The sequence below is a fragment of the Lycorma delicatula genome, chromosome 1, assembly GCF_047948215.1.
Source record: "Lycorma delicatula isolate Av1 chromosome 1, ASM4794821v1, whole genome shotgun sequence".
NCBI lineage: Eukaryota > Metazoa > Arthropoda > Insecta > Hemiptera > Fulgoridae > Lycorma > Lycorma delicatula.
In genome coordinates, this window is record NC_134455.1 from 144,719,431 (window position 1) to 144,737,395 (window position 17,965).

The 17,965-nt window shown below is 31.7% G+C and overlaps 1 protein-coding gene across 2 annotated transcripts in view; it reads left to right on the forward strand.

The window, feature by feature from the left end:
* LOC142323562 (uncharacterized) overlaps positions 1 to 17,965 on the forward strand; it is a 43,041-nt gene that overhangs the window by 9,470 nt on the left and 15,606 nt on the right. The window contains exons 3-4 of one of the 2 annotated variants that reach the window (XM_075363362.1): positions 6,966 to 7,151; positions 11,652 to 11,783. In XM_075363362.1, the coding sequence (XP_075219477.1) occupies positions 6,966 to 7,151; positions 11,652 to 11,783 (318 nt within the window). The remainder of the gene's footprint in view (positions 1 to 6,965; positions 7,152 to 11,651; positions 11,784 to 17,965) is intronic. The other variant, XM_075363371.1, reaches the window with a different exon arrangement.

The following is a 17,965-nucleotide window of genomic DNA, read 5'->3' on the forward strand; positions in this document are numbered from 1 at the left end:
TCAAAGTATTTCCGATAACACATTTCTGTCTACTGTATCGGATGCATTATGAAGGTAAACAAAGGCTATATGTGTCTCTAAATTAAACTCTGCATTTTTCAATGATTTGGCCGATTGTAAAATCATAATCTGTACATGATCTCCCTTTGCTAAAACCACTTCGCTTCTCCAACTATAAAGCCTCAGAAATTTTTCTCATTCGCCCTCAATAACCCTACTATAAATTTTATAGGTACAATTAAGTAGGCTAATACCTGTATAATTATTGCCATTACTGTTATCCCCTTTCATGAATCATTTAATCAAGGCAATTCTCCAGGATTTTGGACTGTTTCCAACATCCATTCATTCATCAAATGTAAAAATCACAGTTCGAAGAAGTGGCCTCTGTATTTGACAAGTTCTGCATTTAGCCCATCTGGTCCTGCGGCCTTCTGATTTTTGACACCCTTCAGCGCTTCACCAAGCTCCTGCACAGTTAGTGAATTCATCCCATACAAACTCTCCATCTCAACACCCTCCCAACCTCCTGCACCATCCCTCTTATTGTCCCACAATTTCCTTTAATGTTCTATCCATTCCCTCATTATAATCAAACCACATCCCTCTGTTCAAGTGCTTCATCAATCTATAACCCATTTGTCTCCCAAACACATCTTTCTTATAAACTTCCCCAAATCTTTGTGAGCCTTTCTTATCAGAATTTTAAGTAAGATTTCTTTTGGTTTTGTAAATCTCCCTTGTCTCTGTGTTCCACTGCTAATGTGCTCTGTAGGCTTCCTTCTTTTCTCATATTACACTAGCTACATCATCATTTCCCAAACCTTTTATATTGTCATCATTCCAAACTCAATAACGTTCAAATCAGATCCATACGTTTCCATCTAGCAATTAAATTGATCTTTGCCGTCGACAAAAAATTATTTGAGACAACACAGCCTAAAACATTTGACATCCACAATATTTGAAACCAGCTTCTCATTACAAACACATAATCTAGAAGATACCTGTTACCTCTAGCACACTATGTAAATGTATGAATATCCTTTTTCCTATAAATGTGTTTGTGATTTAAAGCTTGTTAAAAAGCATGAAATTCCTCAGTACTGCAACATGCCAATTCAATCTATCCTCTCCAAAAATTCCAACAACTCCATGTATTGGTATATTTCCCATTAATATCTCCTGCAGTTATCACATGCTTATTCTTATATTCATTAAAAACAACCTTAAGGTTTTCATATAATAATGATGTTTCCTCTTCAGGTGCATACACACCTGTTCCAACCAAGATTCCATCCCTATCTTAAAGCTTGCTACAACTATTTTCTCACTTGCATTCCAATATTTCAGCAGCTTGTCCTTCCATTTCTGATCCATTAAGATTTGCTACACCACAGGACATCCTCCTACCTTCTCCACCCACTATAAATCATTGTGTACCCATCCAACTCTTTTGTTCTTTTCAACTTGCTTTTAGGCTCCTTTATGACTGCCAAATTTATCTCTATCCCCTTAAGTTCTCTTGTCAATTCCATCCTTACGTGCCAATCCACAAACATTCCAGGTTGCCAGTTTAAATTGATTTGTAATTCTTAACTATTTTTTTTCTTTTTACGATTTCAGTTGCATTCATCCATTTCATTTGATCCTAGTTCTGAGGTAGATCAAAGTTGTCAGTAATAAAAATTTATCCCTGTCTGAGGTACGAACCTAGCACAGGGTAGATTAGTGGTAGAGCTGCCACCTTAGAGCATCTGAACATGTCCTGGGTTTCATTTAGAGACCTGCAACCTAGGCTTGTCTCCTCTCTCCATCATTGGGAACTCTCCTCATCTGCCTTTGGGAACATTACCTGTTTGCCCTCGGCTGTACTTATTTGGTGGCAGCACATACTTGCCAATTCACTACGGATGTATGTGACTTTTCTTGAGGATAATCTCACTTCAGATTACCCCATCACACCCTCAAATGTGACCACCGTGATCCCAGACTGCTTATTTGCAGCTAACCACCATATCTGGTAGCCATTTGCTATTCGCTACCTGTGAATACCGCTGCCCGGTAGCTGAGGCTTGCCCAGATTTTTATTAATCTTTGTTGTAAGTGGTTACCCCAAAATCATTTATAGGTTTTTCTGGTTTCAGTATATTTAATCATTAAATACTGATTGAGAAAATTTCATACATAACCTTCTATATAAAAAAGGTTTCTCATTTCAGAAATGTCTCCTTAGTGAGGAGTTATCTTCCTGATGTGTTCCGTACTTGGACATTTTTTTAAACCCCATAAGCTTAAAATTAATTTCATTCATTTATCTTTCTTATTAAAATATAAACAAATGAACATCAAAAACATTTGTAACAATAAAAAAAAATTAGTATTATATAAATTGTCTGCAAATCAGAAACGCACATGACTTTGGCACAGACAGCATGGCTGACATGATGGCTGATCATAATAGGAGATGAGACAGTTTGTTTTTTTTGTACAAACCTACAGACAAAATATCAGTCATCAGAATGGAAATCAACATTACAGTCACAGAAATTTCATTTGAATTGGAGTAAAGGAAAAGTTATGTTGGGCATTTTTCTTTTTTTTATTCGCAGGTATTATTCACTATGAATTTGTTCCTTACAGGCAGATAGTAAACAAGAAAATGTACGTCTATATCCTTAATAAGTTATAGTTGCCCCAGCGAATCTACGAGCTTGTGACGTCATGTGCTGACATCTCATTATATTATTGTTTTCCAAAACATTATTTTTGCGTGTAATTATTATTTTTATTTCATTTTTCGACTTACAAACAATATGGGTGCCCAGACAATACATTTATGTTGTTGTGTGTTCACTTCTTTCCACTTGAGTTGAGTACATGTATAAAAATACTTAATGACTCAATCTTGTAAAAATTACAATTCCTTAACAAATGACTAATGCTCTGATTGGTATTACGTACAGGCCTATAAAAATGTATACATACAGTTAGAAATGATGTCTTTCATCATGATTATATTTAGATCCATCGTTCGTATACACACAATGTGTGTATAAAGAAATAAACTTTAGTCCAGTTTATATTGTGTTCAGTGAATGTATTCGGATAGCGTTTTTGTGCGGTCATATTATTGTATAATTACTCATGGTTTTTCGCAAATGTTTTGTAATTTCTTTTTTGTGTGTTAGAGTTGTTTGTTATGGCAGAATTTAAATCTGTAATTAAGAAAAGAAACTTAAAATAACAGAAAACCTTTAATTGAGAAATCCAATATCACGTGGAAGAGAATTGAATATTTGCAGGCAATGGCTAAGTACAGATAAAGCAATGCTACAATTGTTTATTTGGATGAAACGTATGTTTTAAGTTCACATTATTCAACAAAGTCGTGGTCTGATGGTATTGTTGAGGCACTTCATGCACCGATTAATAAAGGTGACCATTTAATAGTAATTCATGCTGGAGGAGAAATCGGTTTTATTCCAAATGCATTACTAACTTGAAAAGTCAGTTCGAAAAGTGGTGGCTACCATGACAACTTGAATGTAATTTCATGAAATGGGTGCGTGAAAAATTGATTCCAAATCTTCCACCAATGACCATAGTAGTTGTTGATAACGCCGCTTATCACATTACAGATATTGATAAAGCGCCAAATTCTAATTCCAGAAGAAAAGATATGACCGATTGGTTGAAGAAAACCCATATTCTGTTAAAAAATGCTGAAACCACAGCTATATGAATTAGAAAATTACATAAAACTAAAGTACAAAAATATCACTTGGATGAACTTTTGAAAAAGCATGGGCGTGTTCGTAGACTCCCACATACCATCTTTTTATGGTCAACCATAAAAAGACATGTGGCGAGTATAACGAAACATTTTCTTTCACAAATGTTGAAAAATTAACTGCGGAGAAAATTAATTCTATGAATGAAGATGAATGGAAACCCTATTGTGAAAAAGTAAAAAAAATATTGAAAAGAGACCACTTTAAAATGAAACCACTTCTTTCACTTGAACCACTGATAAATGAAAAGACAAAACGTTGTATTATATGTGTAGATTCTGATAATGAAAGTGACAGTGATAGCGATTTATTTAGCAAGGATGGTGAACTTGCTAGAAGTTTGAATTAGATGCATGAATAAAATTCAAGTAAGCTTTTGTTTATTATTAAAAAATTATTAATTTAGTACAAATAAAGGTCATAAAATAATTGATTTTGTATTGTGTATAACACTGATAAACTTAATTTTTGTTTCCTAGCATGCGATACACAATTTTAATCTGCTTTTTGATGCTGAAAACAAATATGAACTCAGAATGTTTCTTTCGCCCACATTTTTAAAGGATATTTTAAAATTCACATATTTAAAGGATTTTTTTTTCATTTTTCAACGTATAGTTAGTATTTTAAGCTCCTATATTGTATTTTGTCAGCTCATTTTTTATTGTTTAACTTTGTTAACATAATCTATAAGCTATAAATAAATAATACTAGACAAAGAATTAAATCATATCATAGTCACATATTATGACATCATATCTAATACTGAAGAGCTAGTCTTCATGGCTTTCTTCTTCTAAACTTTCTTGGTACTTTATTGATGAAAATAATTTGGTTTATTGCACAATATTGATGAGTTTATGTTGCACTTAGGACAAGTTCATAAACCTGAGGACTGGCACCTTTTCATACATTTGTCCAACTATGGTTTAAAAGTGGTTCTACTACACAACAGTAACAAACATCCTTCAACAACAATCCCTTATGATATTAATTTGAAAGAGACATATGATGTGATGAAAGACATTCTTAAAAAATTAAATTATAAAAAACATAGTTGGAACATATGTGGTGATTTGAAAGTTATAGCTATTTTGTTAGGCATGCAGTTAGCTATACTAAGTACATGTGTTTTTGCGAATGGGACAGCCGATCTAGGGATAAACATTATGTTACCAAAGAGTGGAAGAAACGAGACAACTTAACTCCAAATAAGAAAAATATTATTCATGAGCCCTTAGTTAACCCAAAAAATTATTTTTACCCCTCTCCATATCAAGCTAGGACTAATGAAAAATTTTATAAAAGCAATGAAGAAGAATAGTTCCAGATTTTTATACATCCGGCAGAAATTTCTAAATGTAAGTGAAGGAAAAATTAAAGAGGAATATTTATTGGTACTCAAATAAGAGAGTTGATGTATTTAACTCAATGTTAAATAATGTAGAAAGTGTAGTTTGGGCATCATTTAAAGACGTTTGCAAAGATTTTCTCGGCAAACAAAAATCCAACAATTACCATGATATTGTTAATCAACTTCTTATTCATACAGAACTATGGGATGTAATATGTCTTTGAAAATACATTTCTTCCTGTCGCATCTGGATTTTTTCCCAAACAACCTCAGAGACGTAAGTGACGAACATGGTGAACGTTTCCACCAAGACATTTCGGTGATGGAAAGTAGCTATAAAGGGAAATAGAGTACTAACATGCTAGCTGATTGCTATTGGACATTAATTTGGGATGTTCCTGGGGCTATTCATAAAAGAAAACCATCAGCCAAATCATTCTAACACAGGTATGACCATGCAAAATTATAAATTTTACAGATTTTAACTATATCTTTCCTTAATTTTTTTGGAGTATAATTTCTTTAAAACTAAGGGTGATAGAAAAATTGTATTTACAGATCTATAATGTACACAAAAAAGCAATCCAAGAAATGGTATCACACTTAGAGAAACATTAAACAAATTTTTTTTGTCTGTCAGTGTAATTAGTAAATGTAAAAATGGTAGTTAATACTGCATACAATATGATAATAAGTAATACTTCGATTTGATATTTTCAGGCCAAATAGTATTACACAGTTTGCTCGTGACATCATAAGCTCATACATTGGCTGGGCATAGTACGGGGGATGCTATAAGAAAGAAACATCCTGAAAAACAGAGAACAAAGAATTGGATTCTTTTGCATTATAGTACATCAGCGCATCAATCCACGCTTTTCAAAGACACAATGACCTGGCTTAACACAATGTAACTACTCAGGAGTATATATTACACTCTCAATCTGGCATAGGCTGATTTTTATTTGTTTCTTTACTTGAAAAATGCTCTGAAGAAGAAAATATTAAAAAATGTTGATGTAATGATCAGTGCAATGAAGCAGCTGAGGACAGTAATTTTAAATTGGTTCTAGGAATGTTTACAACAGCTTTATAGATGTTGGCAAAAGTGTGTAGCTGCCAAACAGGAAATTTTTGAATCTGTCTTATAACCTTCCAAGTTGATAAATGGGCCAAATAACAAAGAATGATTGAAGAATACTGGTTTACAATTCTGTGATTTTTGTTTTCAACTTCCTGAAATTCATAAAAAATGGAAACTTCTTGAATTCAAGAAAGTATGATCATGATCTTTCTTGCTGAGCAGGTTCACTTGAATGTTTGGTCATTTTAAACTTCAATCATGTTTCTGCATGGATTGTAAATGATTTGACAATAAAGTTAAAAAACTACATATTCTATCATATTCAAAAGTACAAATAAAGTTGTCATTCTTTGATTATTGTGCTTGTTCGACATTTTCAGGATCTGCTTTCTGCTGTGTAATTGTGACAAATTTGAAGCATCTCTTCCCCAAGTTTTTGAAGTCAATTGTTCAACAAGAATATCCATGTGTTTATTAGGCTTCCTAATTCATTTGTAGGATTTCATTAAACTCATGACACCTCTATCTTACCTACCCACACTGAATTTTGATTGCATTAAAGCCCTTTCTATTGGTGATTTTTCTTTTGTAAGACCCTTTTCATTTGAATATTTATAGTATATTTTGTTTAGAAATATTTAAAAATATTTGTTTACAATATATAATATCTATTTTTAAAATTAGTGAGAGTTTGAAAGTTAAACTGCAAATATAGCAATTTTTTCTATCTTAGGAGTTGTATGTTATTGGACATCCTGCAATACCAGACTATGATGATAAAAAAAATTTGGACTGTTTATTGGTGGCTTTGATTAATTCTGTTTGGACACTTATAAAACAGCGAAAAAAATATGTATACAATAAAAGAGAAATCGATCAGAGTAAAATGTTGCTTGAAGAAACTAATAAATCATTACTGGTATGCTTATGTTCTTTAATTGTAATTATTTATTTACTTCTTTCTTTTTAATCATCAACTAATTATTACTGGGTCATTTAATCTCAAATTATCAAGTCTCTTGATCCTATTATGTGTGGGGTAAATTCCAAGTTCAGAGTTTCATGCTATGTAATGTTGAGTTTTGAAAATTGTAAAAAATATATTTGCGAAGTATTAGTTTATTAAAAATTTTCTAACTCAGCAGTTGTTCTATAAAGTTGATCTTGTACTTGTTTAAAAGTATGAAATTGTTTTTGTTTTTTTTGGTGTATTATAAAACACCAGAGATGAGGAAAGAAAACTTTTCTCCTTATCACAAAGTTTTTTTTTCAAAAACCAATTTCTACACATAAGTATGTTAAACTAAAATGTTTTCAAAATGCATGTCAAAAATTTAGTGGTAAAACAGTGGTAGTTTCATATATTGAATTTAAAGAAAAAAATTTACCTAACAGGACTTTCAGATTAAGTTTACTTGAATAAAAGAGTAGTGGAGCAGAAGGTTATTCATAAAATTAACTACTTTTCTTGACTAGGCTGCTTGTTTATACTAGAACATGGTAGATAAGGTAACTTTAAATTGATGCTGAACTGTGTCTAATAAGCAGAAGGATTCTGAAAAAAATGAAAATTTCAATACTGTAGTTGATAGCTACCGTTCACTGTTACTGTTGAATGGTAACTATTCCACAGCCTATACACTATCAGTTACTTAACACTTCACTTTATTACAGAAACACATATGAAATTAGCATTTAATTTCAGGAAATAAGATGTTAATTTTGTGGTCATGTTATCATAATTCATTTGCTTCAATTTCTTATTTTTTATTTCTTTATGTAATCACACATATCCTTTTGCATCACAGTATGTTTCTGTAATTAAGTGATATGATGACCAATTGATGGCTGTAAACAAATTTTTCCTACGGTTATTGGAACCTAAAATATGTTTTTTGGTTTATCTATGTTTTTATTTTATTTTTTTCACTTGCATATACTTCTATACTTTCTTGTCTTACTGTAGCATTTTCAAAGATGAGGAGCAATTGCTATATCTCATAAACTACTTGTTGGAAAAAATTAATTGTTATTCTTCATACATTTTTGCCTTCGTTTTTATTCCTTATTCTTCCTGAAATTTCTTCATTATTATTGTGAATTGCAATTTATCTAAAAAAACATTTAGGAATTATAGAAAGTTACATGTAGAGATAGATCGCCATTTTTTTTGCCTGTTTTCTCAGTATTGCAGCTCTAACATCCCATAACTTTGGTACATTATATTAAAAAAGAATTACTATTTCAGTTTATTTAAGAACAGAGTTATTTATCTATTGTTTAAATGTAAAAAGTAATATCCTGATGGGTTAGTTTCAGTATGGCATCTATTTTTAAAAGACCTTTATGTTCTGGCTTTTATTGGTGTTTAGGTTAACTTCTTTATAAAATTTTGCAACAAAGTTTTGGAATAATAAAAGATTACAATTTTTTTTAGACTGTGGCTGACTTCTTACAGGCAACCAGCTGACCCGCAGCCATCAAATGTTTGACTCTTGGAGCCACTTTAAATATTGACTCCGAGAATCTGCTTTTCAGCTTATTGAGATTGAGTATGACATTAATGTCCCTCTCTCATTCCAGAAATACTGGTTCATCCAATTCCACGGTCTTGATGAACCATTCTCTCCTTATTTAGCTGCCATGAGGACATCTATGTTGTCATTCTTGATACCCTCTTCCAATTGCCGTAACAGTTCACTGCTGCTACTGGCATCAGTCCTGGTCTGACATGTAACTTCTCTCAGTTCCACCTTTCTTTCAAAGGGATTAGATTCAACAAATCCTCTAAATGCCGTCATGACCCTCGCCATATCTACACCAAGCTCTTTCAGTTCTCTGGCCGTGTGCTTTTCTCAGCATGCTTAGTGAGCGTACTGCTCACACCAAGTACCTCCTTAACATACTTAACTAGTTCCCCTTAAGGGGTGTTCTCTAGATTAACCTCAGACTGCTGCTCCATCTCAGCCAGAACCATTTTAGCAGAGCAGCTCCTCTTCTTGACAGGTGACGCACTATCCGTCAACTTGCTAGTTGTCAAGTCTCTGGAGTTATAAGCATACTGGAGCACCTGCTGTTGGCTTAAACTCCTTTTGACCATTTTACCAACCAGGGGTTAGCAAAATGTATGCACTCAAATCTGGGTACCCACAACCACTACTAACGCAGTAACCCCTCCTCCCGCCGCTACTGTCGCAAAAGCAGAAGGTACAGGATTTCTTAGACCTTACTATATTTCTAATTTAAAAAAAAATAATTTAACCGCGAAATATACGCAATGGAATATCAGTACAATAATATTAGATATAGACTAATATAAACAAAGATAGTCCTACCAGTGCTATCAAGTAATGACAAAGCCACCTGCTTATCGCTACCACTCTAGTTATTGTTCACATAAGATTACAGTAGACCACCTGCTGGGAAACCATCAGTAACAATAAAATAATCTACATTACACACAGTAACAACCTCACTAATACACTACAGTTGTTTACTATAAAATGTTAAGACACATAATTTTAATCCTTATTGCCTACTGCTCAGCGTCAAATAATGGGCAGGCAGGAGTAGGTTTCGTGATGAACAAGAAAATAGGGAGGAGAGTGGAGTATTTCAAGACGCATAGCGATAGAATCATTGTAATAAGGATAAAATCAAAAGCTAAACCGACAACGATTGTTAACGTTTATATGCCTACAAGCGCCCATGATGATGATGAGGTAGAGTGTGTATACGAAGAGATTGATGAAGCAATTAAACACGTAAAAGGAGATGAAAATTTAATAATAGTTGGAGATTGGAATGCAAGCATTGGAAAAGGCAAGGAAGGAAATATAGTGGGTGAATACAGGCTGGGCAAAAGGAATGAAAGAGGGGACCGACTTATAGAGGTTTGCACGAAGTATAATTTAGTAATTGCTAACACCCAATTTAAAAATCATAATAGAAGAATATACACTTGGAAAAAGCCAGGCGATACTGCAAGGTATCAAGTAGATTATATCATGGTTAAGCAAAGATTTAGAAATCAACTCGTTGACTGCAAAACTTACCCTGGAGCAGACATTGATAGCGGCCATAATTTGGTGATAATGAAATGTAGATTGGGGTTTAAAAACCTGAAGAAAAGGTGCCATACATTTCATTCTGAAAATCTTAATTACAATAGAGCATTTCTTGCTTGCATTAAACTGTTTCAATTATGCATGGTAATTTTTGTGGTGCAATGTGCTGCTGTGGTTGTTAAACTTTGGTCAAGCAAAAGTTATTGCTGATAGTCTTTTTAAGTAACATTCTAAATACTTAAGGCTTACGTTTAGAATTTGATAGAAAAGTTTTCTTAGATTTGAATTATTCCTGTCCATTTAGTATTAGGGCTGAACTTCATCCTTTCAGAGCTGTATAATGTCATTATGTTTGGAATACAGACCCCCAAGTATTTCTTTTTTTTTGGAACAATTAGCCTTCCATGGCATGATATTAACATTAAAGTATCAACTACTGTATGGACTAATTAAGTTTTGGGATCGAATTAATCAGTGCATTAATCTACAGATCAAAGCTACTGCAATCAAGATTAGAAACTAGGTAAGCCTACCAAGATACCTTGTGAATAGGGAAAAGATTTTAGTAATATCAGTTGTTATCTCTTCTTGTTTACATTCTCTTCATGATTACAGAATAAAACTTAAAGCAGGCTTGTTAAAGCAAGATTTTCACCTTGTTACTTCTGTAGATTAATTAAAAATAATGAGGATAGAAATTTTTGACTTTTTCAGATGTGGACTTGCCTGAAAAAGTATTTAAAACAATTTCGTTTTTGTTATTATATGTTTTTAAACAAATAAAGTATAGAAATGACACCTTCAGTGTAATTTTTTTGTGTACAGATGAATTTTTTTTTAATTAAAAGAATTTAAATTTATTATTTGTTTCAGCTTAATGTGAGTGGCATACACACTTTTTCAGTAGATTCATGAATTTTAATTTTTCAAAAATATTTTACTTTTTTCCTTCTTGTCGTCTTTCTTCTTGTAAAACACATTTTTCTAGTTTTATTTGTTTGACCTGACCCAGCTATCTAATATTATAACTTAAAGTAATTAAATTTTCAATATTGACAATATTTTCAATATTGAAATTTTCATTATTACTACTTTTAAGTAATTTAAAAAAAAACTTTATTAATTTAAAGTTTTTACTGTTAGATAATATTAATCATTATGTGCACACATGTGGTTAAGCTGTAACAAAAGCATTTAAAGTAGTGTAGCATAATATCTGTCATTATTTTTATACAGATACTATATGAAGAACACAGTAAATATTGAATCTGTCTAGGACATATATAAATGGTAGTTTTTTTATAAATGATTAGGATGTATTATCTTTGTTTTAATTAATTTTTTTTTTTTAGAAAAAAATTTCTGAACTAGAAATTAATATAAAAATAGCTAAAAGTGATGCTAATAAGAAAATGAATGAATTAGAACTAATGAAACAAAATAATGATCAAGTCTTACAAGAACTGAATAATTCCAAAAAAGAGGTATTTTGAAAAAAAAAACATTTTCATTGCATGTGCGCACGTGTGTGTGTGTGGGGGGGGAGAGAGAAAGAGACAGAGAGTTGCTAAAGAAAGTCTCTGCAGTATGCAGTGAAACTTCATATACAGCCATCTTTAACTTCAGTAATTTAAAGGTACCAGTAGGCTTTTTCCAGTGATATTTTATTCATTCTTCTTCAAGCATATCAGTTCTCTACTACTCAGTTGTAATTTTTAGAAAATTACAATTTTCTAAAAATCGAAATAATTGAATAGTTGGGTTTTTAGTAATTCAGTTTATCATCTTGTCCAGTTAGGTAATATTCTTTTACAATTATGTTATGATTCACTACAGGTAAATCTCATGTTCTAATTTTATACTTTTTGAACTGCAATGTAGGTTTTTATTGTATATATTATATATATAACATATAGGTGATTCAGGAAGAAAGGGAAATAATTTGGAACTTAACCTAGAGCTTGAAATAAGAAAAAGAGTTCATACAAATATATGTCTCAAAACACTTTGTTTTCAAGTTAGACTTCAATAACAAGTTTTAACAATAACAAATTTTTCTGGGTGAAGAATTTCACTCAGATTTCAGTTCTGCTGGTGAAATGATATACTGAAATTTTTAAGGCATAAGGGGTAAACTTGTTGGTTTCTTATCTTTTCTTACCAGAAAAATAGAATAAAATAGGTCCCAGAACTCTGTTACCTGTAATTTTCATGATATCCAACTTAAAACAGAAATATTCGGTGACAAAAAACATGATTTTAGATTTGAAGTACAGTAACTGTTAAATGACTATTAAATACATAAATTTTATTTATTATCAACATTTGCAGAGAATTTAATTTAGAGAAAATTTATGTAATAAATGATGTGAAAAAAATCAACTTTTATTATTAAAAACAAAACTTAATAAAAAATGTTACAAATTTAAAAAAAAATTAAAAACGGCTCATTTTAGTAAAATAAATTTGGATCTTTAAAAAATTAAAATCTTTTAGTTTACTTTAAAAAAAAATATGGTGGTTTATACTGTATTAATTTACATTAAATGTTTAAAAAATTCCACCATTGATATTGATGCACTTTTCAATTTATTTCCTTACATTTTCTGACACCAACCTAATGTTATCTTCATGTTTTTGATGAGGGCAGCAGCATTAAGAATGTGAACAATCAGTTCATCACATTATCTACGTTTTGCTCTCTACCTCACTTTTCATCTATCTCCATAGACAGTAATCTAAGAAGGTAAGGTCCAGTGATCTGGGTGACCAATTTACCAGCCTTCTACATCCAGTCTGCTTGTGAATTTTTCATCTAAGAATTGTCTTTACTTCATTCGTGAAATGTGTTGGTGCTCCATCAAGCTGATAGTGCATTTCAATTCATTTCGCCAATGAGAAATTTTCAAGTACTGTAAGAAATTCATTGCTTAAAAATTCCTAGTAATTTTTCCCCATGACATGTTTTTCTTGTATGAAAGGGCCTATTAATTGGTTGTTATAATGATGCCTTACCAAACATTCATTGAAAATCGTTGCTGGAAATTTGATTGAACCACAGCATGTGAGTTTTCTTCAATCCACCAATGTGAATTCTGTGTTCTTTATGCCATTAAAATTTTCTTCATCCAAAAATATTATTAATGGAATTAAGTGGTAATTATTGTTAACCCATTGACACAACTGCAGTCATACTCTTGGCATTAATAAAGAGATGTAAAAACAATGACCTGGATGGAGTGCTGAATAAATTCTTTTTAATAGTCTGAAAATTTTCCTTGAAAGATTATTACTCAAGAGGAATTAAAATATGATGCAGAAGTTGTGGCAAAACATTTTAAAACTCTTATATTCGCTGTTTATAAGTAGAGCAATTTAAGTGATGTTGCTGATTACTGAGGAATATCTTTTGGAAATGCTGTTGGTAAGATTTTTACAGGTTTCTTGCTGGGCAGGTTGACAATTTAAATAGATATTAAGACCTGTTAAAAGATTCCAGCCAGCTTCAGAAAATCATATTCCACCATCATATTTTTACTTAATTATTGCAGGAATGAAGCGCAGCACAAAATGACAAAAGTGTTCACTTTGTTGTTGATTTGATTGATGTATTTCAACCAGCTTGCCGTATTTTTTAAGTTGTTAAGTCTGTAATGAAGGTGATATAGTTGCTGAAGAGACTACAGCAGAATCATAGTCTGGTATGTAGTTTAAAAAGAATATCTGTAAGTTTTGAAACTTATATTGATCTTAAACAGGGGCACTTATTAAGCCTTCTTTTGTTTTTTATTTTGTTAGAAACCTAAATGAGTGGTATTCACATTACACACAATCTCATAAAATTATTGGCATTTGTGGATGACATATTTGCTGACCTTAGATAGAGTAACATTGGAATGTATGATAAATGGTTTCTGTGAGTAAAATGTGAAATTTAAGTAAATCTTAATAAGTTGTGGTGTTTTGGGACTGCAGGCTAGCAAAAAATTAAAAACGTTCATGTATTGGAAAGATTATTGAGTTTTATCAGTTATAAATATTTATACGTTAACTCTCACATTATCATCCAAGGAACATCTTAAAGGTAAATTGGATAAAAGTAAAGGTGTCAAATTTATTGAACAGTAGCATAATGCCAATCTCCATGGCAGAGTGGTAGTGTCTCAGCCTTTCATGATTGGATTCAAATCCCGGTCAGGCATGAAATTTTCAGACACTACAAAAATTCATTATCATCTGTCGGTAATTGTAATTGGATGTAAGCCTGTTGATACTGTACAAATCATAACATATGAATTTGAGTAATTTTTAAAATCAAAATTGCAAATATTCAATGTAATATCACAATCTGTTGTGTTATGGCACTCAAGTCTAGGATCAAACAGTGCAACCCATTGGTTGGTCTAGTGGTGAACACGTCTTCGCAAATCAGCTGATTTTGAAAGTCAAGAATTCCAGCATTCAAGTCTTATAGTAAAGTCAGTTATTTTTACACCGATTTGAATACTAGATCATGGATACTACCAGTGTTCTTTGGTGTTTGGGTTTCAATTAACCACACATCTCAGGAATGGTCGAACTGAGACTGTACAAGACTACATTTCATTCACAAAAGAAAAAGAAAGAAAGAAAGGGTCAAACAGTGCAATAAAGATAGAAAAAGTTCTTTGGTTTTTTATTAAGAAGTTTTTTAGCCTAGCACCAGATACATTAGATTACAGTTTGTTGACTGAAACCAAATATTTCACTTTTATGTTCACTTTAAAATTATATCTGAAATTCAGTAAGATTACTTATTTGCTGAGTAGATATCTTAAGGTAGTACAGAAAGAAGTGTTGGCACAGGAGATATTTTTGTGTAATGAGTGAAACCATTTAAGTGCAGAATATGTTCTTTAATAATCTTTTATAATAAATAGAATTATAAATTAAAAGAAAAAAGATTATTAACTTAAGTTTGTATTTAGATGCTGCAGTAAGTATATATAAGGTTCATTATAAATTTTGTTTTTTTATTTATTTACATTAAGAACAAAGTAACTTTAAAATAAGGTTTCTTATAATATCACTGCTTTTATTATATGAAAACAGGATATTATATTACTGGTAACATAAATGAAGTTAAAAATTATATCCATCTATAAATATGCTCAAAAAAGAATTACCATAAAACTTCTGCATTATGCACTATACATTTTTTAGATTGGGAACCAAAAATGTATTACGGAACCACTGTAAACAGAAAAAGAAAGACTGGGAACCTAGAAACGAAACAGATATATAGTATAAAGTTTTATTCAGTACTGAAAAAATGTATAAAAATAAGTAATAACTATTATTTCACATTGAGAATGAAAAACTTGCTTGGGTGACAAATCAAAGGATAATTACTCATATTTCTATTCCTCATTGAAGTCACCACCAGCAGTAAACATTTAAGAGAATCTAGGTGTGTGTGTGTGTACAAGAGGTTATCTCTAAAGTAAAAGCATTTTCATTATAAAAAATTTATTCTGAAAACTGTATAAATATTTCTTATTTCTCTTAAACTACAAACCTTATACTACTCTATATTATCACCACATGAATTAAGACATTTATCATAACAATATGCCCTCATCATATTATTCTGCCGCCAGTCCATTTAGCCATTGATTAACACCATTTTTAAGTTCATCGTCACCTGCAAATTGCTTGCCACTCAAAAGTTTTTTTCAATTTCCCAAACAAATCGTAATCAGAAGGAGCTAAGTCAGAACTGTATGGTGGGTGATTGTAAATTTGCCATCCAAATATTCTCAGTAAATCACGTGTCGGACCTGCAACGTGTGGACATGCATTATCATGCAACAGGATGATGACATCGGTCAGCCACCCATGTTGCCAATTTTAAATGGTGCTCTGTAACTTACGTAGAATTTCATAGTAGGCTTCTGTATTTATAGTTGTTCCATGTGGCATGAAATCAGTCTGCAGTATGCCAAACCGATCCCAAAAGACTGGTCATCAGTTTGCGTCCAAATGGCTGTAGCTTGACCTTTGCTGGTCTGGTTGGTGATTGAGGATGACATCATTCACTTGACTGCCATTTTCTCTGTGGCATGTAATACGAAATCCATGTTTCATCGCCGGTAACAATTGAATTAAGAAACTCATCTCCTTTTTCTGTGTAGCGCATCAAAAATTCCAAAGCGGATCCCATTCGGATTTTTTTGTGATGTTCTGTTAAGACGTGTGGCAGGCAACCAACGTGCACAAACCTTTTTGAAGCCTAAATGGCCACAAACAATGCAACCTATAACAGCTCTTGAAACATCAGGAAAAGAAGGGCCAAGTCGGAAATCATTGAACGATAATCTTTTCTGATTTCATCATCGGTGCGTTTCAAAAAGTCCTTAGTGATTATTGAGGACCTTTCCAAACATTCTTCATCATGCTTATTAATTCTGTTATTTCTAAACTTTTCACACCATTTTCAAACCTTTCTTCCATTCATTACATTCTCACCATATACAGCTACCAACTGCCTATGAATTTCAGCTGGCGTAACGTTTTGATGATTTAAAAAACATATGACTCCACACATCGATTTTCCTATTAATTCTATAACATAATGACTCACATGTAATCAAAGATACTACAATACGACAACTTACAGACAACAATGCAGTGTGTAGCATGGCCATGAACGTCACAGGTTCACCAACCTTAAGAGAAAAATTGCCCAACAGTCTTTATTTTAGAAATATCCCTTGTATATATGGTAGTTGGAATCCAAAATTTGTAAAGAAGTTTAAAAGTGAGTGCATGTGCAGCTGGTTGGGCTGCTGAGTAACTTGCCTGACTACATATATGTGACTTATTATTTTCAATTTTTTAAGATATTGGAGATATTTTTAAATTCTGGTAGCTTGTTTGTATAAAGCATATTTAAATTTTTCAGATTCATTAAAATACTGAGTTTTTAGAGTTTTAATCAATAAAATTTGCAAAAAAGACTTGAAGGCATATTAAAAGTGACTGGTTAATATTGATATCTTTCAGAAAAAATCAAATGTAAAATTTATAAACAGAGTTCTGATATGATTGCTTTCCTACTAGCATCACTGATTTAGCTCATTCTTGTGCAGATTAAGTAGAAAGATATAAAATTGTTTTTAGTCATTCTTTTCTGACTATAAAAACTGTGTCCTTCGGTTCATGAAATTTAATCAGAGCAATTAAATTTTGTGAAACCTGAGCACTGAATAGTAGTGCTTATATTCTTACAAGACAGTCCATATAATTACATACTCGTAAGTCCATGAATTCTTTCAATACGTTTATTTTTCTATTTTAAAATAAATTACTTCATTTATATAAAAAAATTATTTAATATGAAAATTAAATTAATTACTTGGAAATATCATTCAAAAAATCTTTTGAGAGTAGTGATTCAGCTTCTTCTATGGATCCATTGTTGTTTGTGTTTGTCTTAAAGTTGTTAGGGAACCTATTCATTGGCAATGTGAGTATGTTTGATCTACATTCACTTTATACTGATTGTGTCTTTTTTCAAATTTATTATGCAAATTTCATACTATTCAGGTAGGTTGAGTTTGTTTCTTTTATGTGGTATTTTCATACTGTGTTTATTATCTTTGCAATGTGTTCTGATTTTATGAAG